Source organism: Gadus macrocephalus, chromosome 23, assembly GCF_031168955.1.
Source record: "Gadus macrocephalus chromosome 23, ASM3116895v1".
In the NCBI taxonomy this organism is placed as follows: Eukaryota; Metazoa; Chordata; class Actinopteri; order Gadiformes; family Gadidae; genus Gadus; species Gadus macrocephalus.
In genome coordinates this window covers 5,591,248-5,615,757 of record NC_082404.1, presented here as the reverse complement: position 1 = coordinate 5,615,757, position 24,510 = coordinate 5,591,248, and the positions used below count along the sequence as shown (strand labels likewise).

At 43.8% G+C, this 24,510-nt stretch overlaps 2 protein-coding genes across 3 annotated transcripts; both read right to left on the bottom strand.

The window, feature by feature from the left end:
• Nucleotides 1-101: 101 nt before the first annotated feature.
• cip2a (cellular inhibitor of PP2A) lies at nt 102-13,308 on the bottom strand. 2 transcript variants are annotated; one of them, XM_060044682.1, is made up of 22 exons: nt 13,150-13,308; nt 12,321-12,423; nt 12,071-12,218; nt 11,751-11,863; nt 11,519-11,613; nt 11,288-11,384; nt 11,035-11,157; nt 10,242-10,387; nt 9,744-9,819; nt 9,110-9,355; nt 8,366-8,527; nt 7,744-7,892; nt 7,403-7,502; nt 6,678-6,796; nt 5,813-5,990; nt 5,356-5,430; nt 4,945-5,055; nt 4,286-4,482; nt 3,613-3,726; nt 2,119-2,201; nt 1,513-1,652; nt 102-501 (listed from the first exon to the last, which is right to left on the bottom strand). In XM_060044682.1, the coding sequence occupies exons 2-22, from the start codon at nt 12,420-12,422 to the stop codon at nt 355-357; spliced, it is 2,721 nt and encodes a 906-aa protein (XP_059900665.1). In that variant the 5' UTR covers nt 12,423; nt 13,150-13,308; the 3' UTR covers nt 102-354. The 2 variants fall into 2 exon arrangements, with proteins under 2 accessions (XP_059900665.1, XP_059900666.1); XM_060044683.1 differs by having other exon boundaries at nt 5,356-5,424.
• A 593-nt stretch (nt 13,309-13,901) lies between these two features.
• Nucleotides 13,902-16,555, bottom strand: si:ch73-264p11.1 (uncharacterized protein LOC100000923 homolog). Its single transcript, XM_060044687.1, has 4 exons — nt 16,108-16,555; nt 15,742-15,802; nt 15,365-15,545; nt 13,902-15,058 (listed from the first exon to the last, which is right to left on the bottom strand). The coding sequence occupies exons 1-4, from the start codon at nt 16,248-16,250 to the stop codon at nt 15,024-15,026; spliced, it is 420 nt and encodes a 139-aa protein (XP_059900670.1). The 5' UTR covers nt 16,251-16,555; the 3' UTR covers nt 13,902-15,023.
• Between the last annotated feature and the right edge of the window lie 7,955 nt (nt 16,556-24,510).

Sequence of the window (24,510 nt, the reverse complement as noted above, 5' to 3'; positions counted from 1 at the left end):
CAAAATAACACACAATGCAATCATGGGCGCGCACACCCACACCGACACCCACACCATGTAAACTTCAAAACAAATGTCCATTATGCTAAAGCAACACAAAACCAATGGAGCTAAATAATTTATTAATCAAATAAACAAACATTTAAAAGGACATGACCGCTGAAACATTACATTGAAACAAAGTGGTAAATTAAAATTGGTAAATTGACTTACAGTATTCTACATATATAGTAGGCAGTCTATAGTAGAGTGATAATGAATAGAGGGCTTGTACCTAAAAAGGTCAAATTCAATCTTTACAATTTTAAAATGTGTCCATGTTATTAAAAATCTGCATAGCAGAGTTTGAGGCTCTCAGAGCGACAGGTTGACGTCGTTCTTGGTCTTGCCGCTGCTCAGGCTGTGGATCATGGCGATCATGGCCGAGTGCTTGTTCAACTCGTCCTCCTTCTGCTTCAGCTTGACCGCCACCTGGTCCTTCTGCAGCTCCAGAGAGGAGGCCTGACGAGGGGATTAGGGGTTAGCAAAGGCCCAGGCTCCAATATGGGGCCTTGATGCAAACTTGGATGACTTCTAAACAGCATGTCATCGACTATTCATCCCTTTAGTGTAGGGCTGCACAATTGTGTCAAAGTGGTGATTGCGATTATTAATGCGTTTGAAATATTGTAATTAAATTAATATCAAGTGGCTCCTACTGTACATAAAAAAAAATACAATTCAGCAGGTGATGATATGCAACAATTTGTCATTAGATTTTAGTGTATAGGGCGCACAAAATCAGATTTATTTGTTTTACAATGAGAAAATAAAAAGTTAAATTAACTAATTGCAATTTTTCTAAATAGGTTCATTGCAGAGACCAAAAACACAATTTAAATAGTCAATTAATTGTCAAGCCCTACCTTAGTGGGTGTTTTGATTGCAACAGTGCACGTTAAAATATGTGGAGTATCAGGAACAACTAAGCCATTGTTTGGATAAACATAACATGTCTAACTCCTCGCTTAAATCATTCCTCTTGTTTTATGGTTGTCCCTGCTTTGGGCAAGAGAGATATCCCATCCAAGAGGCAAAGTGCTGTATCCTTTGGAGGCTACACATGTCTGCATAGTTTACAGAGAGAGTCAGTCTTCAAATCAACATTGCCCGACTGTTGACCTGATTTACACAGACGTGTTAAGTAATCTGCTGCGGACACCTAAGCAAACATGAATGCTAAACCCTCACTGCGCAAGAAGGACTTGATGAAATCTACAATATTGTAAACCTGTCACACCATTTTTCGTAAGAGGTACTCGTTCACAACACAATAAATTCTGGGGCTTCGATCCTGTAGCCTATTTGTAGGCATTCTGAGCGCAAGACGCCTAATCCGGACCTGCTCCTTAATGACACCAACATGAAGCCACTTTGGATAAAACAACTCCATCATAAAATAGAAAACCTTGCCTTTTCAGCATTCATCTCATCACCTGCTACTTTGCCCTTTGACTCTGTGTCTCCACTCACCCTGATGTTGGCGTCCTTCCTGGCCTGCTCCGTCTTGTTGAGCTCCTTCCTGAGCATGTCCACCGTCTCCTCCAGCTCCCTGCGCTCCCGCTCCTTCTCCTTCGCCTGCACCTCCCCCCCCTTCAACTGCTCCCGCAGGGCTGGAAACACACACACACACACCGTGGGGAGAGTTAGGGCCGCTTCACCCCACTGAGGCCTACACGTTTGGCCACGAACGGCGAAGATCCACGTGGCTACTTGTTAAATCGGCGCCCCTTTAGCCGGTCGATGGCCGGACGAGTAAACCTCTCTGAGCTCAGCACCTGAGTCCCCATGTGGATCTATGCAGAGCTGTGCACTGAGCTTACCTCATCAAGTTGTTCAGACCAGTATATACCGTAACGACCTTAGAACAGCGGTCCTCCAAGTGGTCTTCAAATTAAGTATCTTTTAACATTTATTACATGAGCCTTTTAGGACATCCCAAATAATCATAACGGAGTATTGGTTAAGATATTGCGTCAATATATCATTTTAGGGGCTGGGGGTCTCTGGCCTAGATGGTATGTTGCAGGTGGGAATGACATCTCGTAGGGGGAGACATCGTAACGTTTTATATGGTACCCGTGATGTCATCGCCCCGCTGCTGAAGATCTGACTGGAGGGATTTGACCTTGGACTCTCTTTCCTCCAGCACCGACACCGTCCTGAGAGACAGACGATAGAGAGAGAGGGACGGACAGCGGACAGACAAAGATAGAGATGAACAAGAGAACGAAAGAGACAGAGAGAGAAAGATGAGAATGACAGAGAAAGAGAGAAAGAGCGAGACAGAGACAAATAGACAGGCAGAAATACGGAGAGGGGGAAAAAAAAGGAGAAATGTTATGCAGAAAAAAGCTAAGAGGTAGACCACAAAAAGTATTTGAAAGCTTAAATATGAATGGAAAAATTGTTCACCATCATTGAAAGTATCCGAGGTCTCAACCAGAAAGAGAATATTCATCATAATGCAAGTTCAGTTACTTTAGTATTCAACCCGTGTTTAACCACTCGGTCGACACACCTTTTAGACCGGACTGAGGACAATTTACACTGCTTTGTTTTAAAAAATTGATTTACATTTGTTTAAGGCGTCGTTGTATATTTGTGATTGTGATTGTGATTGTGAACCAGGACAATGTGTGTGTGTGTGTGTGCGTGGGTGTATTGTGTAAGTGTGTGTGTAGGTGTGTGTGTGTGTGTGTGTGTGTGTGTGTGTGTGTGTGTGTGTGTGTGTGTGTGTGTGTGTGTGTGTGTGTGTGTGTGTGTGTGTGTGTGTGTGTGTGTGTGTGTGTGTGTGTTAGGGCTGGGCGATAAACCGATTTTATCGATTAATTCAAGTGTGTAGCTCACGTCGACTTGTTCAAATGAAAATCGGTTTTCTCTTCAACATCCGCAAACGCTTCCATCTCAGCTCCCGTAGTTTGGAATGAGCTCAGCCCTCCCCCCGCACAGAGCGCGCATTTACCAAAGTGATACACAAACATGGCAGCGAGTTTGACACAATATATTGTATACCACAATTTATTCATATATGTATAATCTATTTTGAGGTAAACATAATTCATTTGAAATATATCTGTGTGGTTTAATAATTCGTCGATCTGTTGGTAATTCGTCGATCTTTTGGTAATGCCTCGGGGCTCCAGTAGGGGGATCGCACTCCTCTTCCTCATTCAATACAGACGAGTGAAGGAAAGAGCTGCGTGCGTGTGTGTTTTTCCTCATTCTTCTCCCGTTACTATTCCCTTTCTTAAGGTAATTATTACCGTTTGCAAAACACTGTATATTTATGACCAGTGTTGAAAGTTTGAATGTTATGTTGGCACTTTATCAGAAGTCCTCTTATCATTAGAAATATTTTATGTTTACAGAAATATTTTATTTTATATTTTATATATTTTACATTTTATGTTAGGTTACACTGTTTACAATGGCAGGGCCTGCCATAATGCTTTTTTATGTAAATCGATTTAAATCGGAAATCGGATTTTTTATGAAAAAATCGGGGATTTTTATTTTAGGCCATATCGCCCAGCCCTAGTGTGTGTGTACGTGTGTGTGTGTGTGTCCCACTTGTCGTGCTGCAGGCGTAGGGCCTCGTGGCTCCTCCTCAGGGCGTCCGTCTGCTTGGTGAGGGAGGCCTGAGACGTGTGCAGGTCCTTCAGCTGCTGCTCCGCCTCGCTGAACCTGCACAGCCAACCAGGACAGGGAGACATGAGATCATATGTCTCCTTTCGTCTCATCTACGTGTTTGTGTGCAAGACGTGAGTGCACATTTGTAAATAAGGTAATCTATTTTTTTTATTCCACAAAGCCTTTTAAACAATGGAAAATGAAAAAACAGATCATTCCAGAAAGATCTGTGAATGAGGGAGTGAGTGTGTGCGTGTGCATGCATGTTTGTGAGAGGGAGTGTGTGTGTGAGTGCATGTAATTAATTTTTATTTAAATAGCACGTCTTTAAACAGTGTGTAACAGAATACAGGTCAACAGCAACAGTAGAGCATTACATATAAACATGGAAAACACTGAGTGAGTGAGTGTGTATGTGTGTGTGACAGAGTGTGCAGATGCGCGCGCGTGTGTGTGTGTGTGTGTGTGTGTGTGTGTGTGTGTGTGTGTGTGTGTGTGTGTGTGTGTGTGTGTGTGTGTGTGTGTGTGTGTGTGTGTGTGTGTGTGTGTGTGTGTGTGTGTGTGTGTGTGTGTGTGTGTGTGTGCGCGTGTGGTGTGTGTGTGTGCGTGTGACCTGCTGAGCAGCGTGTTGTAGGCGCCCTTCAGGGCCTGGTGCTCCAGGGAGTCCTGCTGCAGCCGGCCATTGTGCTGCAGCAGCTCCTGGGTGTCGGCCCGGGAGCGCTCCACCTCCTGCACCTGGGAGCCCAGCTCCGCCTGCAGCTGCTCGCGCCGCCGCGCCGCCTCCTTCAGCAGCGAGCCCAGCTGGCGGGCCTGCGGGGGGAGGAGGGGTGAGGGGCCGGGCGCAGGCTCAATATTGGACTGTGACGCCAGCCCACGGCCAGTGATTTGAGAGGACTGGGATAACGTGTTGACGTTTCGTGCGTAATTGGGTGTTGATGGTTGATGGTTGTTTTTTTTCCAATGGCATTAAAAACAAAAAATTAAAATGGAGACGGAAATAAAGAAATAGAAGAGAAAACAACCAATGCACAAAAGAAAATCTATAGTAAACGGAAAAAAGGCTTTGAAAGTCAAGTGAGATTCGTAATCATGTAAGATTATCGTCATGTAGATACAACTCTAAAAGGGTTATTTTCATAATATGAATCAGGCCCATTAAAACACATTGTGCAAGAAAGGTGGCTCATATCGTTTCTGGATCAGAAGGTTTCATGACCTCAAACAGAGCCCTGGGGTGTCTCTACAGGTCTGGGAGGGGGGGGGGGGGGGTACCTCAGCCTCGGCCTGGGCCTTCTGCTGGCGGTTCTGGGCGATGAGGCGGTCGGCCTGGGACAGAGCCAGGGCCTTGGCCTCCAGCAGGTCCTGCAGACGGCTCTCCTTGGCCTGGGAACACACCAGGCACCAGCCGCCATTAGACAACAACAATGATGACAGGGAGCTGTTGGCAAGACGCCATAAATACTAATAAAAACTGAACGTATAAAAATGGATATTTAAGTGTAGCAACGGTAAAATACAACAACGCCTAAAGCACACGGCTGAAGCCAAATACCTTTTTGGACTTTGAGCATCCACAATACAATTTTGTCCTATAGGGAAGCGAGTGCAAAAATACAGCCCTGCTAACTCTCATCATCATTGTATCATCACCTGTATTCCCGATGTTAATATAGAGTCACTCACCGCGAGGGCAGACAGCTTCTGCTCGTACACGTCGATGATCTCCGATACTCGCACGTCCTCACCCGGTTCCTGCAGCTTCACACACACATACACACATTACATCCATACGCAACACAAGCCACGAGTGCTTTATTTAACTCATAAATCAAAAAGGAAATATTCCCCCCACTCGCACATGTATGAAACATATACAGGCCGGGCAGGGCTGTGCAAGAACAGGTCATCTTTGAGTTGTGATATAAAAATGCAGACTTCAAAGCATCCCGTTTTGTAGCCTTAATTAACAGCAAATAACTAAACCTTATAAACTATAATCAAAATAATAAATCAGGAGAATAAAACAAATACTAAAAGGTTTTAGAAGGTAGATTTGGTCTGACATCACACCTAATATTAGCATACTTAACGTGATGAATCACAGCAGCTATTTAGGAAGGTCAGACACACACACACACACCTCAAAGCCGTTCTGTATCTTCTCTATCAGGCTGTTGACACTCTTGCTGGAGCTGTTGGAGGAGTCGGAGAGGGTGAAGCTTCTGGTGGGCGGGACTTCCTCCACTGCCACGCGCTTGACAGACAGCTCCAGCTCCCTCTGACGGTAGGCGTTGTTGGCTGCGATGCTCTCCCCTAGACTAGAGTAGGAAGAACTGTGATTGGATATCCTGGATTGGATTTGACAATGCTAATTAAAACACTTGTAAGACGTGCCTGTTGGAGGCTTTAAAAATGGAAAGGACAAACATGAGGTCATATTAAGGGTTGAAAGCTCTCCCCTTTTCCAATAAACTGTCATAAAAAAATATAACTTAATGATGAGAGGAAGCCATGTTAAAAGGCATTGTAAGCGAGATGTCATTTCGGTCTATTTTCTCAGTTAGCAATCCCCTCCCATCTCAACGTTTCCATAAATACAGGTCAAGCATGACTCCCATCTCATTTCTTCTCATTTAACCTTGTACCTATGTTACTGACCACACACTTTGAAATATAGAGCTATTTAACACTTATTAAAAAGGTATAGTGGGTAGAATTGAGTGGCTCGAACTTGGAATTGCTGAATAGGCGGATTATATTAAGTGGGTGTGCATTCTGTAATACGGGGGGGGGGGGGGGGGTTCAGTTACCTGTTAGCTCAGCGCTAGTTGCTACTTAATTCTACAAACTGAAACTTATAAACATTACAAATAAATACTGCTTACAGCGATATTTATGAGGAATAAACCGATAAACAGGAGAATAATATAACTGTGGACTTGGGGGTTGTTCAAGGGGAGAAAGCCCTCCTCTGGTTTCGTAGCGGCGGCTGTAATGGGACTCACATGAGGGAGGGGAAGTCTGGGAGGGGCGTGGCCTCCACCAGCAGCGCCAGTCCTGTCTGCACCGTGTCCCTGTGGTGGGACGTCAGCGCCACAGAGAACGGACTCACCATCCGCTGGTCCTGAACACACACACACACACACACACACACAGTAAGAGTGCAACGGGTCAATAACAATTAATTGGTTGGGTCGATTTAAATATTCCCAATATTTAAAGTGATGGACAACAGGATCCCAAAACCGTGAATATCAAAGAGGGATGTATCTAGTACAGATCTACAAAATATCTGGAAAATATCCAAGATACTCATGTCTGGGATATATACTATGTCCCAGATATAGTAACCCGTCAATGGGCACCGTCATCGTACTGTGAGTGGCCTTGCTCGGCAAGGTGAGTGTGACGTAATTGGTCACACGCTTGAAGAATAGCCAGGAAGGAAAATAGACCCCTCCCATTAAATCAGCCTGAAGGAACAGATGGAGATGAACTGACAGACGATTTGCTTGCAACGGATTTCATAGAACATCATTAACTGATCCTTAATGCACATGTTCATAACCCTTAATAACATAATAAGAAGTATATTAAAGATTACAGTTTCCGTTATGTTAACATTACTAAACAGTGTTGCAGTGTTTTAGCTGAAAGTCTGCCTGTCCTTTTAAACTGAAACAGAAGCTGATTGAATGCATGTGTTCCTCTGTGGTGTTCGTGGGCGTACCTGCAGCATCCTGTAGAAGCTGGTCTCCATGTCCTTCACCTGGCCCCGGAGCTTACTCATCAGGTCTAGAGTCTTCAGCACCGCCTCCGCAAACACCTGGCTGAAAACACAACACAACACACACACACACACACACACAGCTGGTTTAACACCACACACAGCTGGTTCAACACCAAACACACGTGGTTCAACACCAAACACACGTGGTTCAACACCACACACACACACACCTGGTTTAACACCAACCACCCACTCACACCACATTCATGTCTGTTTCAACATCACACACACGCATAATAAATCGTATTTCAATAAATCAAAACCTTGGTTGAACTACTCACACATGGTCACCATCGGAACCATGGGGCTGGCTTGTGAGGGGGCTGTTGTCCTGACAACAAGCCAGGAGGGACTCCACCTGCGAGAGACAGAGCTGTGCGCCCACCTGACGAGAGACCAGTGCCCTGGTCTGGTCTTCACCACACAGGAGTGGAGGCTAAGTCAAGGCTTCAAACACAAACCCTCTTTCTAACCTGTCTTCCTCCAAATGTAGATTAAACCTGTACATTTAGACGAATGTCACATAGAATTAAATATATAAATAAATAACAAAATTAGTAATAAAAAATAAGGTTGATAGAGACATTTTATACATATATATATATATATATACATAAAATAATATCCTAACTCTGGTAACTTTGTTACATTATGCATTTTCATGTCGTCCCCGATCAAGCCAACGAGGATCGGGGACTTTCTGTTTGGCATCTGACGTCTGGCCTAGAGAAAACCCCCAGATAGCCATCAGTGTTTATTCACGCCATCAGACTTTCAGAGAAATGTGTGGTTTCATGACCCCCCCCCCACGACCCAGACGCTGCACGAGAGACGGAGTGAGACAAAATGAGGCGCAAAGAGACGCAGTGAGACAGGGTGGCCGGCGGAGGCGTGGAGGATATGGATGAGCAGGTGGGTGACGTGGGTGGTGCGGAGGCAGTGCCTCCGGAGCTGGGCGTCGCCCTGTGCCAAGCGGAGCCCCTTCAGCAGCTCCAGCAGCGCGGGCAGCAGCATCTCCACGAAGCTCAGCACGCACATCGACACGCTGTCCCCCACCAGCGCCTCCTACACACACACACACACATATATACAAACAGCCCGTGACAAACATTATCTGGCTAACTCAACTTCCGCTTCTCGAAAAATTTATCAGATTTTTATTAAATGTATATTCTCACTTCACACACACACACACACACACACACACACACACACACACACACACACACACACACACACACACACACACACACACACACACACACACACACACACACACACACACACACACACACACACACACGCACACACGCACGCCTCAGAATAGAAACTCGTTAAAAGGGTTCCGAGTACTTATATGACTCATAACATTAACAGCGCTTCTCAAAAATCATCTCAACCCATTGCGAAATGCACAATATAAATTAGATCTGATCATAGTACATAGTATACAGTTTTGCAAGGGGTACCATTTAAATAAATGTCCTCTATATCAGCATAGCGCAATAAGGTAAGACCGGCCCTATGATTCTCACTAAACTGTCCTCCCCCCTGAGAAGGTGAAAAGGCTAGGAAATATCTGAATGGGTCAAAGTGGTAACGGTCAGAGAAGCGCTGCACTGGTGTGTCCCAGCAGGGCCACCGTACCTCGAGGAGCTCGCTGAGCAGCTGCAGGGCCTTCAGGGAGCACGACTCGGCCGACTCCAGGGGAACGCTCAGCCACCTCAGCAGGCTCAGCCCGGGCTGCTCCGGCTTTGGGCCCCCGTCGCGCCCCGCCCCCGGGCGACGCCCGAGGCCGGCCCTGAGCCGGGGCCCCGCGGGCTGGAAGACCACGCCGCAGAGGAGCGCCCGCAGCCCGGAGACGCTGCACACCGCCAGCAGCAGCTCCAAGACCTAGAGAGAGACGCAGGCATGCAGAGTCACGTCCTTTTTCATGCATCAGCCACTGCGTCTTGTGTTTTCTTTTATTGAAAAAGAATCATGCAGAAGTAAACCGAAACTGGGATTGATCAAATGCAAGCCAGCCTCCACTTTGAGCACACAGCACTGTGATGGTTGAGTTTGAATTGAACCAGCAAAAGTCACCTACAGATTTGGATGAGGTGCGATGGTAATGCATGTGACTCAATTTTTATATCCTGTTTATCTTTCTCACACACACACACACACACACACACACACACACACACACACACACACACACACACACACACACACACACACACACACACACACACACACACACACACACACACACACACACACACACACACACACAAACCTTGGCTGCCGAGTCGGGCTCCTTTCCATGGAGAAGCCCCATCACCTGAGACACACAGGCTGAGAAATGCTCATACCTGCACAGAGCAAACATCCAATCATTATTGATTCTGTATACTGTAGATATGGAATAGTATCCGGAGATATACTCCTTGGATTACCTCCCAGTCATTGTCTCAAATCCGGACAAGTACTATTTTACTTAACACGTTTGATTGCGTAGTTACCCTCTCCTTTCCCCTTAATTCATTCGTGGCTATACTTTGAAGAGAGGCTTACTTTTGGAGATAGGAGATAAAGCATTGTACTTGGTAAAACAGGGCCCCAAAGGAAATAAGGCTTCCCTTTTCTGATCCACAATAACAAGAAAAGATGATGTGAACTCTTGGCTTGAGAAGCATCCTAAAGATATATCTCTTTCAGTTATAGACCGTTCCTATAGCAACTGAAAGATTAAGTTAAACACAATGGTAAGTCTGTGCGAGTGACGTGGGCATACTTGGTCAGGTAATCCGCAATCTTGGGGCTCTTTAATAGGTCAACCAAGAGGTCAACAGAGTACTTCCGGGTCAGAGTGCCGTCACCATTGACGATGATGTTAAAGACAAGCTGGAATGTCTGGTGGATGTTTTTGGCATCAAACAGCTGAAAGATGAGAAGAGGAGACCAAGATGAATTTACATAATACAAACTCTATGACAGTGACAGATGGTCATTGGATATAAAATAATACTGACAATAAAGTAATTTGAAATAGCATGCAGTGAACCACAAATATGCAGTAACATGCTGTGACTATCTCAAACAATTTTGCTTAATACTCAAAGTTAAAGAATAGTTTTAATTTCTTCTTTAAAAAGTCAGCAGAAGCGTAGGGCTGTGATTGGATACTGAAGAATTTGATTGACAATACGCAGGAGTGCTAGTAATAGCAAGAATCCCAAAACATGTTATCCATATTATCAGTGGTTGAATGTTACGGACTGCCTTGAACAGAACTATCATCTATCAACATTTCTTTACTACCACCGCCATTAACATCTCTCAAAGAAAATGTATTTACCTGTAAAACTGCACTGTATCTAATCAGACCTGCTCTCATTGCAATTCGATTTATATTTTGTAACTTGCTGTAAGTTACTGTAAATTGGTTTATTGTTTTGACTCAGTGACCCATACGCGCCGTCTAAAGAAGAAGAAATCGGGAATCTTATACAGCAAATACTGGTTGGTCTGGCTTAACACCCATTGCATCTAAAGCAGGGCAATGACCAGATGAGAATGTCCCCTACCTTCTCTCCCACTTTGTCGTTGAGCGTGAGGCCGGCCAGTATGGAAAGGGTGAACACCACCACTGTCAGACTGTTGTGAGCCAGGAAGTTCACCAGCGTGCGGTAGAACGCCTTCACGTTGTCCTGCAAGGAAGAGCGTGCCACCATTATACGACATAAACACACACTGTGGCATTCAGAACAAAATGTTTCTAACCCAACCCGCGCACTCCTCGAACGCAACCATAGTGTGGTCAAGGCAGAGCAATCTTACCAGAGACTTTATGTGGCCCTGAATAGAGTGGTTGTATCGACACAGGTTAGCCATGAGGCCCAAGCACGGCATTGTGATGTCGTCATTATGAGACTGGCTGTGGGGATTAGAAGGGGGGGGGGGGGGGGAGAGGGGGGGACCATTTTTTATTTCTAACCTTAAAGATAAGCTTTTTTCATCAACGAGTCTAACATGATTTTAATGAAAAAATGATTTTTGAGTGTAACTTACATGTTGGTCATAAGAAAGGCTATGAGCTCGTGAATGTAGTTTGTGGAGTGGAATACGCGCGTGTTGTACGTAAGCTTCTGCAGAACCTGTAGACACTGAGAAACCCATGATACTCGATTATATACCACTCATGAAATACTAAGAACTTATACACATAGACAACCCATACATCAAACACCATGTCATTTATAACTGTAGGCAACCCATATATGTGCTCGACGTATTGACCTACCTGTAATACCAGCGGCTCGCCAGGTGTTGCGCTGTGCTGATGGATGACGGAGGCCAGCGTGCTGGTCAGGTTGTAGCTACTGTGGAGCATCTCTCGGCTCTCCTCGTCATGGGCTTTAACAGAGCGGCAGGTTGAAATTGTCACATGTTCAGGGTTTGAACCCCAATTCTACCTATTCTACGTCCTTGAGAAAAATGCCTTACCTATCTCCATCGTTTAAATGGTGTATGTCCCTTTTTGGAACAACATTGGCTAAATAACTCAATAGTAATAGAGACATAGAGACAGTGGGAGGAAGGATGCGGGCATGCGGCGCTAACCTAATTGGGCCAGCAGAGCGACGATGGTGCCTACGAGGACAGGACTGCTGTTTGGGTTTCCTGCGACCTCCACCAGACCACTCACACACTCACTGGGCAGCATCTTGCCAGACGACAGAAGCTGGTCGCATTTTAAGCCGGACAACTCCTGAAGACACCCAGGGAGACAGAGAGAGACGGGAGCGGTTTAAACTCTGAAAGGAACAGTTATAAGACACAGAGAAACAAACTAAAGTGGCGCAGCATTCACCTCCACTTGTTTCTGGAGCTTGGCAGTGGTCTGGGTGGACATGCAGTCTCGGTGCTGCTGGATGGCCAGGAGCAGCGACTTCAAGCACATAGTCATGTCCATCCTCGAGGCATAACAGATGTCATCAAATCAAAAAAGTACTTTTATAGATAGATAGATAGACACTTTATTGATCCCTTGGGAATGCTCCTTCAGGGAAATTCAAAATTCCAGCAGCGGTAGTACAGACAAGACACATCCTCATCCTCATCCTCATCCTCATCCTCATCCTCATCCGCTTATCCGGGGTCGGGTCGCGGGGGGAGCAGCTCAAGCAGGGGGCCCCAGACTTCCCTTTCCCGGGCCACATTGACCAGCTCTGACGGGGGGATCCCGAGGCGTTCCCAGGCCAGTGTTGAGATATAATCTCTCCACCTAGTCCTGGGTCTTCCCCGAGGTCTCCTCCCCACTGGACGTGCCTGAAACACCTCCCAAGGAAGGCGCCCAGTGGGCATCCTTACCAGATGCCCGAACCACCTCAGCTGACACATAAACAAGCAAGAAAAACACAAGCTAAAATGCAACAAGACATTGTATAAATAAATACATAGAATACAAATCAGTACACAGTCATTAAAAACAGAGCACAGAAAAGAAATACGCATAAAGTATTTGTCACGGGGCACTGCCCATATTTGTTGTGCTCTTTATACAACTATGCAATGCAAGTCGTACCTTACATTATCTCTGAATCGAACGTGAAGCTAAGATACTGTTACTGCTAACAAATGCTAGTTGACGTTATTCACCCTGTTTACCAGCTGGATTATGTCAAATTTCATAATATTACCTGTGTCAATGTTTAGGAAAACGTAAGTATTCAATATGGCAGTCTTGTAATAGTCTGTCAACGCTTTACGGCTTGTTTATCTTGCTATGCATTTTGCCAGGGAACACAACAGCAGCAGCGGCTTCCTCCCGCTTTCAACTTCGAACAGAGGTGGACGGGTCCATGGTACCCAGCAGGGGAGGTATAACGTATACCAATTGGCATAACGTACACAATTTGGTATATGTTGCCTAAAAGTGCAAGGTGAACGATAAAAAAATATCTATTCTTTCAAACATATCAAGTGAGTTGCATTATTTATTCTTATTTACCCACATACTTACTGAAAATGATATATGCGCTCCCCCCCCTAAACACCATGTCTATTAGGACACGTGACCATGACGTAATCAGGCATCACAAAAGACTAACCAGGAGAGGGCAGCAGTGAGAGTTTTTGGAACACTTTGGAAACTATTGTGCAGCATACATTTGCAGACATATGCATGTATATATTGTATTGTTTATGTTTTTATTCATTTTAAATCATTCGATTTGTCTGTATTTTTGGATTCAAGAAATAATTTTTAGCTCATGTCCTGTTGCACTGCTCCTCTTTGTACAGTCAGATACACAACTAAACTATGCATAAGCAGCCTAACTTCTAACCTGATGCAATCATCCAATACAAAACAAACAATCTAATTGATATAACATTGCACATTATATAATTCAGTGTTGATTCCCTGATGGTAAATTAGAGAAGCAAATCCAAGTCAAAACCTCCAAAACTCAAAAAGAGGAATATAAAATTCACGATTGGTTGTACTTCTTGCTTTTAGTCTTGGAGCGCAATTCACCAAATGGGGTTTTCCAGATAAAATGCACTTTTAAAGAGGAGGCTAGACTAGAATAGAATGCAATATTATATATTATGTAAATGTAAATGTACATTTATTTGTAAAGTATATTTAAAAAACAAACAACAATAAAACAAGTAACAATCATACATTTGAGACGACGATAATAACAATAACTATAATAATGACATTAATAACAATGATAATGTTGGCTAGACGTTGCCACAATGCAATGAATCAATGTACAATCAGGATCAAAAGACTAAAAGATGTGGTAAAGATGAGGTAAAAGAAAGGTTAGACTGAATTAAAGGCGAGTAGAGATGAGTTTTAAGATTTGATTTAAAAATAGCTACAGAGGGGGATAATTTAATATGCAGTGGCAAGCTGTTTCAGGGCAACAGAAACAAATGCCCTATCTCCTCTACATTTGTGTTTATTTATTTTTTTATTATTATAAATTAGGTTCTTTATACAAAACCATTAATAATAAATGGAATAATATCAGACAAATAACAGATATGGAGAAATATATTATTATATACTTAGGCTATATAATAAACAAACAACAGAGCACATGAAATTAAACAAGAGAGATGATTAATAATCAGCGCCACTAAACATAGACAGAAAGAGAAACAGAAAGTTGCCTTTTAGTCCAGAGACTCAGGCATTAGGCATAAAGAGACGTATAGCGAAAAAAAAAAAGTTTTACAAATATCTTATAAGAACTTAAGAGCTTTATAGAGATTGAAGTCGCAGTTCCCATTCCAGAAAATGACCTACTGTCTCCTCATATCTATTCGGATGTCCCAGTCATCCTCTACAATATAGCAACCAATATTAATATAATATCAATGTTATGAAAACACAAAAACAAGTCATGGCTAAGTTAATTTCTTGAAATAAAAGGAGCCACAAGCATGATGCAGCATGGGAAGACAACCATTTACGTTATGCATCCTGAGACTCTAAAATGAAGAATTTTCTGGCTTCTGCAGTTTGAGATATTTAAACCCTGTGTCGTCAGTTCCTTCAGGGCAAGACGGTGACGTACGTAGCATAGGAATCTGTTTTCAAAACAAAGAGATCAACACAAGGGAATTTCAAATTAGTATTATTTAAAACTGATAAAACAAGTGGGCTTATTAAAGGGAAACATATTAAGGATGACACTTAAAACACTAATAACAAAACAACCATGATAATAACAAAACAATAACAATATAATGAACCAATGTACGGAGGGGTTATTCTGTGAACAGGCTTAAACCAGTTGAACATAAGTGATGGCTGCAGTGAAATAGCAGCACAGGTTTTGAGCATCTTAAAGTACATAAAACCAATAATACACGTGCTGCAACCAAGATACATACTTTCATACTCCGTTTCCATGGCCGACTCTGGGTCCTGGAGCACTTTGGGCTTGATGCAGAGGGGGGTCACTCTGCAGACGCTGAAGCGCAGGTGAGTGGCTAAGCCCTGGTCCTTCTTCCTATAGTGGACAATCAGCTCCTGCAGGTTGCTAAAGTAAACCTTCGGCACACCTTCGGCTGCCTGCAAAAGGGGACAGAGAAAACCCAGGCAACCCATTAGGCTTTAAGTGTATGGGTAGTGTATGGATTGCATCTATCATTATGTGTGTGTGTGTGTGTGTGTGTGTGTGTGTGTGTGTGTGTGTGTGTGTGTGTGTGTGTGTGTGTGTGTGTGTGTGTGTGTGTGTGTGTGTGTGTGTGTGTGTATACGGCCCTACTATTAGTGAGTAGCGTCGGCCAGAAGTCATCACTCTGTAGGTGTACACAATGTCCTGTTTACTGCAGATCAAATACACAATGGATCCTTTTAGATGGCAATTTAATCAAGAAATAAATCCAACACAGAATGTATTCAATTAAAATAATGTATACAACAATAATAATAAAAAAAATGAAAATAAATAATAATAATTACAATAAATAATAATAATAATCTAATTTGCATTTAAAATATCAGCATTATTAGCAATTGGCATCTCAATGAAACTCAACACACAATTATTACACATAAGCATATGATGATATAATACATATAATGCAGCCCTGTATGGCCACGGGGACATGGCCTTACAGGAGGTACTCACTAGACACACAGGCACAGCCCCCCATCCACCGTCTCGCTGTCCCGGAGTAGGAAGGCTCCCTCCTTGGCCTTCTTCCCCAGGAGCTGCTCACACTCTTTCTTAGTGACCCCTCCGTGGTAGCACCGAGGCCACGCCACAGCCATGGTCTATGTCTCTCTCTCTCTCACACACACACGCACAGACTCTCTCTCTACAAGCCGTCTTTATGATCGGTCAGTGAGGTGGTTCTGTGGGTCAGCCGGTTGTACCTCTTCCTATAGCGGACCGTTGTAGTCTCGAACAACGGTCTGATCCAATCGCATAACTGATGCTTTGTGAAACTCTTCGGACCCTCCTTCCTTTTCTTACAGGAAGCCGATTATTTAGATCGCTGAATCTGAGAGCGTGTAAAGCCAAGATACAGAACAGGAAACGATGGTTTGTGAATGTGTGTCTGGTGTGGCTTTGTCACCCTTTATGTTTGTGCGGCGCCTTAACGTCTGTGCAGTGGCGGACTCAGACTGTTTGAAGGGCAGGGGGGAAAAAATAAAAAGGGCACATTCTGGAGAACATGGGGCCCCACCAGCGGACACAGTGGCTTTTCTAACTTGATAGTGTTTTGTTCCCCCAACGGAGTCTTAAAGGCAGCGCTGCCTGGAAGGTCCTATCCCCTAACCTTAGCAAGCGCTGCCTTGAAGGTCCCATTCAGGGCACTTGTTACATCTCCATGTGGCACTTAAAATAATAGTTGGGCTCATAATTTAAAGGGGGGGTCTGGAGGTCCTCCCCCCGAAAAAATGTTGCTTCAAAGATACTGTTTCCCCTTATTCTAGCGACTTTATAAACACCAAAATTAGTTGTTCACATCATTGTGCACTTTCACATTTTAGCCAAAGAAATGAGGATGCCTTACTGCTTTCATCTTACTAACATTTAAGTAAAAATTAGACTGGAGAAAATTCAATGTGCCGCTACCATATAGTCTTTTTGACCACTGACAGCCAGCTACAGAAACATTTAAGGAAGTTTTCCTTCATGTTGAGCTGATAGCTGACCATTATCGTCTCTCTTGCATGAAATGACACACTTGAATGATCTTGAACGCTCAAAAAATTTATATACATTTTAAACGGATTATGCCAACATTATGTTTTTCTAACTTGGCATCTAATTGCGCTTTTCCACTATGGGTACTGCCATACTCTTAATCCGCTTTTTGCTTCGTTATCCAGTGGAGATTTAAGTACCACTCGATGTAGCTGTTTGTCATGGCGACGCAACATGAAAGCAACGCCTCGCATTCCCCGTTCGTCAGCTACCAAAGAGAGGAACGTCTGCACCTCAATAGCTAACCACAACATGTTTTTTTCGGTTTGCCATATTCTTGCTCCAGAGGGCACATCATCATCACCAGGGGCAACCTAGGGCACTCATTAATTTTTGTTCACGTGTAAAGGGCAGCAAATAAGGCACTTTCTCTCATTTTCACCACCATAGAAGGCACTTTAGCACACTTTTTCAACCATGGGGGCACCAGACTGGCAGAAGGGCACTAGAAGGGCACCAGACGGGCAGAAGAGCACTAGAAGGGCACTAGAAGGGCACTGGAAGGGCACTAGAAGGACCAGACGGGCAGAAGGGCACTATCAGGGTACTAGAAGGGCACTAGAAGGGAACTGGAAGGGCACTAGAAGGACCAGACGGGCAGAAGGGCCCTATCAGGGTACTAGAAGGGCACCAGATGGGCAGAAGGGCACTTGAAGGACCATACGGGCAGAAGGGGACTATCAGGGCACTAGAAGGACCAGAAGGGCAGAAGGGGACTATCAGGGCACTAGAAGGGCACCAGACGGGCAGAAGGGCACTATCAGGGTACTAAAGGGGGCACTAAAAGGGCACCAGACTGACAGAAGGGGACTATAAGGGCACTGTTCTAGAGGGCACATCATCATCATTTATTGTATGAAGGAGCACCCTAGAGGGCACCTCATCATGTTTTGCACGTGAAAAGGGCAGCCAATAAGGCATTTCCTCTCGTTTTCGACACTCTTGAAGGGCACCTTAGCGCGCTTTTTCAACCATTGAGCCACAAGGGGGGGCGGTCGCCCCCCCTGCCCCCCCCCTGAGTCCGCCGTTGCGTCTGTGTATCTGCTTCCACACAAATGTTTTTATGAGACGTCCCATCTTCAATGCATCATCAAATATCTATAGACCAAATGCATATCAGGGGGCTCCATTTTTGTTTCTGACCCCAAGCTTGGGTACCACTAATTCACAAGACATCTCAATTATGAGAGTAGCCTACATGACAAGTTATGTCAGAGGTGAATACTAACACATTACTACTGGTGCATGCACTCTCAGCCCTGCAGGGTCGTTGCTAAGCAACATGACGCGGAGGTCTGCAAGCGGAGGGTCAAACGGTGATCCTTCTGATCCAATCTTATTATTGGTCTACTATATGATCTATATCTATGTTTTTTCGCAAGGGCTTACAATGCTGTTATAAGGAAAGCCAAAAAAAAACACCCAATTGAACAAAACAACCTTTGGTCAAGCAAGCGACCTTACTAAAGAAGGCGATGGCCATCCGCAACAAAGTCGGAGTGGTGGACGATGACGGGTGGAGGCAGAAAGGTGGTAAGATGTTCCGATATGCGGACTGAGCGTTTCCTCGGAAGCGCATTTTGAGTGGTGACACAAAAGCGTAGGCCTACGCTTTTGGGGAGTGGCAAAGTCACTCCCTTTCCGGTAGAGCCCATGGAACCTATGAGATAAAACAACATGAAAGGGTTTAAATGGAGAGAAAGTCATTCTTTTCTGGTCCCAGTCTTTATATGCCCCGGATTACACATATGTTGTTTGTGGATTTAAATGATAATTTTTCATGCAAAGAAAACTAAACATTTTCGCGAAGAAGTTTGTTAATGTTAGGTTTTTCCAAGGGGAGGATAAAAGCATCGAAAGATTTGAAATCTATTATAAGTGGGGGCAGGAGCGTCGCTAGCAATTGAAAACATTCGGGGCTGTAGCCCAGAAGCTAGAGTTTAAAAGGTGGTTCGGGGGTTTCTCCCCTGAGAAAATTCGAAAATCGGGCTGATGAAATATGCAATTGTAACGTAGTTTGAGAAGGAAAGGAAAGACCAATCGTCATGTCTGACTGTGTGTGAGAGAGAGAGAGAGAGAGAGAGAGAGAGAGAGAGAGAGAGAGAGAGAGAGAGAGAGAGAGAGAGAGAGAGAGAGAGTGAGTGTGTTTTAGCATGCATGCAGGCATTATTCGAACCTACGGTTACTAACATTCATACTGGTTTAAATAATACATTTGATAGTATTTTTCCATCTTTGCTGAGCAAGAGTTTTGTTCAAAAGTTCAGTGATTGAAACAAATAAAAGCCTGGGCTATTGAAGTTTTACGGTACCTCTGTCCTGCACCTACCCGATGTCAAGTGGACCGGGTTGAATTCACTGCGGGTCTCTCTTCTTATATCCATCTTACCAAAGATATTTTATTACAGTCCTTCTCAACACTCTGATCTCACTAAAAGGCTAGCAGAACAAAACAGCAATATCGACGAGATGCGCTATGCATAGAGGAAAGAATAACGACGTTGAATTTGCAACATTTTGCAACAAATTGTTCTAAATCTGCCCATATATGGACACGTCAGAATTGTGCAGTTTTCACTAGCAACAATCTTGTATCTGTGGCTGCTGGTAATGCAACCACAAAGAAGTATAATCTACGGGGCTATTTTCATCATTATTATTATTTTTAATAATCACAGCGATCCGGGGCTATTCCCAAAAGATCCGGGGCTATAGCCTTGAATGCCCAGGTCTAACGACGCGCCTGAGTTGGGGCATGTGGAGAGTTTCAGTTATGCCGATGGGGAGATTGTCGGTCCACGCCAGTCGCAGGGAGCGTCACGGCACATACGAGACAAGTGCCGTTGTTCCGATATCCATACTTCCATGAGTACACTAAAACGACCTACACTATCCACACTCACTAAGTGCGCCAATTTTCAGATGTCAGTGTTGTTCAAAATCGAATTCTCTGTGGTGCACTAACCGGAAATTACGATCACGACTGCCGCCGCGGCTCCTCCCCCGCAATAAAGAGTACTGCCGTTGAGTACGAAAAGTACGGAAGAGGATTAGGGCCACTCATAAAAAAGAAGAATAAGAGAATAAAGTCAGAATTTAATTATTTTTTTATGTGTGGCCCTAATCCTCTTCCGTAGAAAAGTGTATATAGAAGCATATATGTAGCAAAATTCAAATGGCAATGCAATTTGCAATTCAAATGGGAATGCAATTTTCAATTTGCAATTCAATAAGTCATTACATTATGCAATTGACAATTCATTATGCAATTTAATAATGCAATTTGTAAATACGTTATTTAAAGTGTATTTTAATATGCAAAGTGATAATGGAATCCTCAATTTGTCACATTTTGTCAAATTTTTTGAGTTCCTTTATTCAAATTGAAAAGCTGTAGCGTCCCCGTGATTGCAATGCACTTGGCCACGCTCCGTGTGTTGCGAAATTCTAATTACATTTCAATCCGCAAAACACTTTGAAAAAAGATTTTGCAAAACGTTTTGCAAAAGATTTTGCAAAACGTTTTGCGAAACGTATCAGCCAATTGCGTGGGGGCAGGAACTACATCACTTCCTCGTCAGACCAGCTGATCATCCATGACCTAGCGCCTGGCACTTTCCTTTCTATGCCTAGCATTGTGCCGGGTTTGACTGGGTCGACGTATATAGTAATAAGGTGAAAATGGCGAAAAAGACAGTGGCAGAGCTGCATTATTTTTTAAATTTCCTCCAATTAGCCTCCAAATACGATTTGGATGGGTTTGTTTCTGACATTTTATTGAAAACAAATCAAAGAGGCATTGGAAGGACAGCTACGAGTCTTTTTTCCGATTTCCAACCATGGACCTATTCCAACAGCTGCCGTAGCCACCACGACAACAAGCGACGCATTCGGCTGATGGTCACCAGTTAACACTGTCACTAGTTGAACTGAAACACCGGTTTGCGCACCCTATCCGGTGCAGGCATGTTGGTCGCTCTTTCGTACCCTGCATCCTGCTGCTTCTCTAGAGCTGCAGCGGCCTCCCGCAGCAGCTCCGCGACCATCTTTTCCGCCATGTTCCTGTTATCACTATCAACCCAGTCAAACCTGGCACAATGCTAGGCATAGCAAAGAAAGTGTTAGGTCGTGGATGATCAGCTGGTCTGACGAGAATGTGACTAGTTTCCACCCAGACGTGATTGGCTGATTGCAAAAAAATCGTTTTGCAAAGCGTTTTGCAACACGTTTTGCAACATGTTTTGCGGATTGAAATGTAATTTGAATTTCACAACACACGGAGCGTGGCGAAGTGCATTGAAATCACGGGGACGCTATAGCTTTTCAATTTGAATAAAGGAACTCAAAAAATTTGACACATTTTATTGTTACAACTTTTGCAAATTTTATTGAGGATTTCAGTGTCACTTTGCATATTAAATGCATCATTTGAGTAGGTTGGTGTTTAAAATAGGCCTATTGAAACGTACTCGAGGTTTAGTGAAGAAGGACCATAAAATAAGTAAAAAAGAGGAAGCAAAAGGAGAAGAGGTTAAAAATGTGTGACCCCAAAGTTGACAAATATCCCTTTAAGAACATTTAGGCCTACGTGTAGACAGCCACTGCACAAAAGGGGCTGCATGCAAAATGTAAAGAGTAATGTTACGATCGTTGTCCACTGAAATGCATTGGGGTAAAAAGTAAATACTTTCTTTACGTATGAATGTAGCCGAGTGGAAAGGGAAAATTATTATTAATACTCGGTCAAATTACAAAGTTCCCCCTTTTTTTAATTACAGTTACTTACAACGTACAAGAACTCGCGTACAATACAAAACTGCATTCATTGTTGTTGCAGCTTCAAACGTAGAGTTAATGTAACGTTGTGGTGATTGCTTCCCATCCACCCTGCCCAAGCTCAAAGCCAAGCTGTCTCAGACGTGTTCGCCACGATGCTGACGACTGTCTTTGTCTTCTTCATCCTCGCCACCTTCCCCTTCATCGCTTGGATTTGCATCAAGGTACATACGCAACATACACAGTATTTCTTTATTTATCTAGGCCAATTTATTTTTGCATTTACCTCCTGGATCTTTTTTTATATGGATTTTTGTATTATGTGCAATATTGCTCACTTTCTGTTTACTTTTATTTACTTATTTTGTTCACTTTGACTGTTTGTCCACTTTGTTGTTTGTCAACTGTACTGCCTGTTGGCACTGGATACCTGCATTTCCCCAAGGGGATGAACAAAGTATCTACCTACCTACTTACTTACTTACACATGCATGTAATCGAAAGTGTTGTCTAATCAACTGTATATGTCTATGTCTATGATACAAAAAGAGCGCATTTGGTCCAATACAATCTGTGGTCCAACAAACCTTGGCAGGTGGTGCAGGAGTATGAGAGGGCGGTGATCTTTCGACTGGGACGGGTCGTTAAAGGACAGGCCAAAGGACCGGGTATATATATATATATATATATATATCATTTTTATTTCATATTCATAGTGACTTAACCATGTGAGGTCCGTAGTAGCAATATTACATCATCACTTTAAGTTATCCCCCCAAAATCTTGGGGAATAATTTTTTTACCATATATATGTAGGTCAATGGGTCCCATTCTTTATCCTCGCAATGCTATTGGTTGGTAAATGTGTCTATGGGTCCGACGAACTCCCTCAACCTGCAAACCAGGCAAATTATTTTTTTATTGGACTGGATTCCTCAAGATTTAAGTAAGTAGATTGTCTAAAAAAGATTTTGGGTGATTGTAGAATGTCTTGAACCCAGTGGCGGTTTTAGGCACGGGCGAACCGGGCAGCCGCCCGGGGCGGCATATTTGTGGGGGGCGCTAAATCACATGGGGGGCGCCACGAGCAGTACAAAAAAAAAACGCGCTGCGTAGCGGTTATCAATGAAGTACGACATAACATTGTGTGGGGAATAGGTATTTTGGCGCCCCCTCTGGCTGCAGGCGCACACCTGCTCGTTGAGAAGGTGCCGTGCACAGACGGAATGAAATCCCCACTGAAGTCCGTAGGTTCACGATACAACACCAACCCCCCCCCCCCCCCCCCCCGTCAACAATTGCTCCTTCCACCCCCCCCCCCCGTCAACAATTGCTGCAACCTTGAGGACGAAAAGAGTTTGAAGAAAAAGGGGAGAGGAAGCTTTGACCTCAGAGTGGAGGGGAACCACCACACCTGTGCCGTCGAATGGTGACAACATGCTTGTGACGTCCTTTGGTGGACCAGACGATTCAACACTGGGACAAAGCCACCAAGACCTTTATTGAGGTTGAGGGACCTTACATTGTGGGTACCTACAACAAATAAATGGCAGTTGTGGATTTGTTGGGCTAATTTGCAGCCCAGTACAAGTTCCCGATGAAACCCATCTACATATTCTGGCGCACCCTTATCCTCGCATCTTCAAGCAGGACTGCAAAGCTCTCAAGATAGCTAGGAAAGACATACTGAACCCGAGATAGTTTCAGGGACCATTTGAACGTCTTCTTTCATCCTGGTGAGAAGTAGTCCAATTTAGGTGAATACAACTCTCAGAACAACAAAGAGAGAGCGACCATCCTCAGCCAACAGGAGCCAAGCAGCAGCCACACAGAAGGGGACATCAAGGAGCCCTCTGAATGCTCTGGAGAGACGATCCTCAGCCCTGAGGCCATCTGTACACCCCTCACCGGATTTACGAAATTACCTATTCGCACACATGCCAGCGAAGAACAACAGAGGACATTGCAGATACTGCAGTCAGGGATCACAATAGCCTCTGCTTTTCTGAGGAAAGCAACTGTTTGTGGGACCATTCAAAAATTTCCTATTTTCTTTATTAATAATGGACTATTCCCAAAAAATGAGTTTTTTTTGTGATTATTAATCATTTTAAACTGTATAAATAAGCAATCAACCCTGCTACTAACCCTGAGTTGTTCTGTTTATTCGTTAAGACCATGTGTGAATAAATACCTAAGTCTGCCAGCTACGGGCCACGTTGTTTCCTAAAAACATTTTGAACAATTTTGAATCAGAGCCCTCCTACAACAACATCTGAAAGAGAAAATAAAGTTAGCTTATGTATTCTGTACCTGGGTCTTAACCACAAGCAACCTGGGTGATCCTCCTGGGTTTGACATGTGAGTGTTCTGAATCATTCCCTGGCTGGACGTCATCAGGAAGGTGGACATGAGAACGGTGCACTATGACATGCCTCCACAAGAGGTAAGTGTTGTAGCCATAAGATTTGGTTCAACGTAGTTTATTTATGCAAGGCCGGAAATAAGATAACGAATCGACTAGAAATACTGAACTTGACT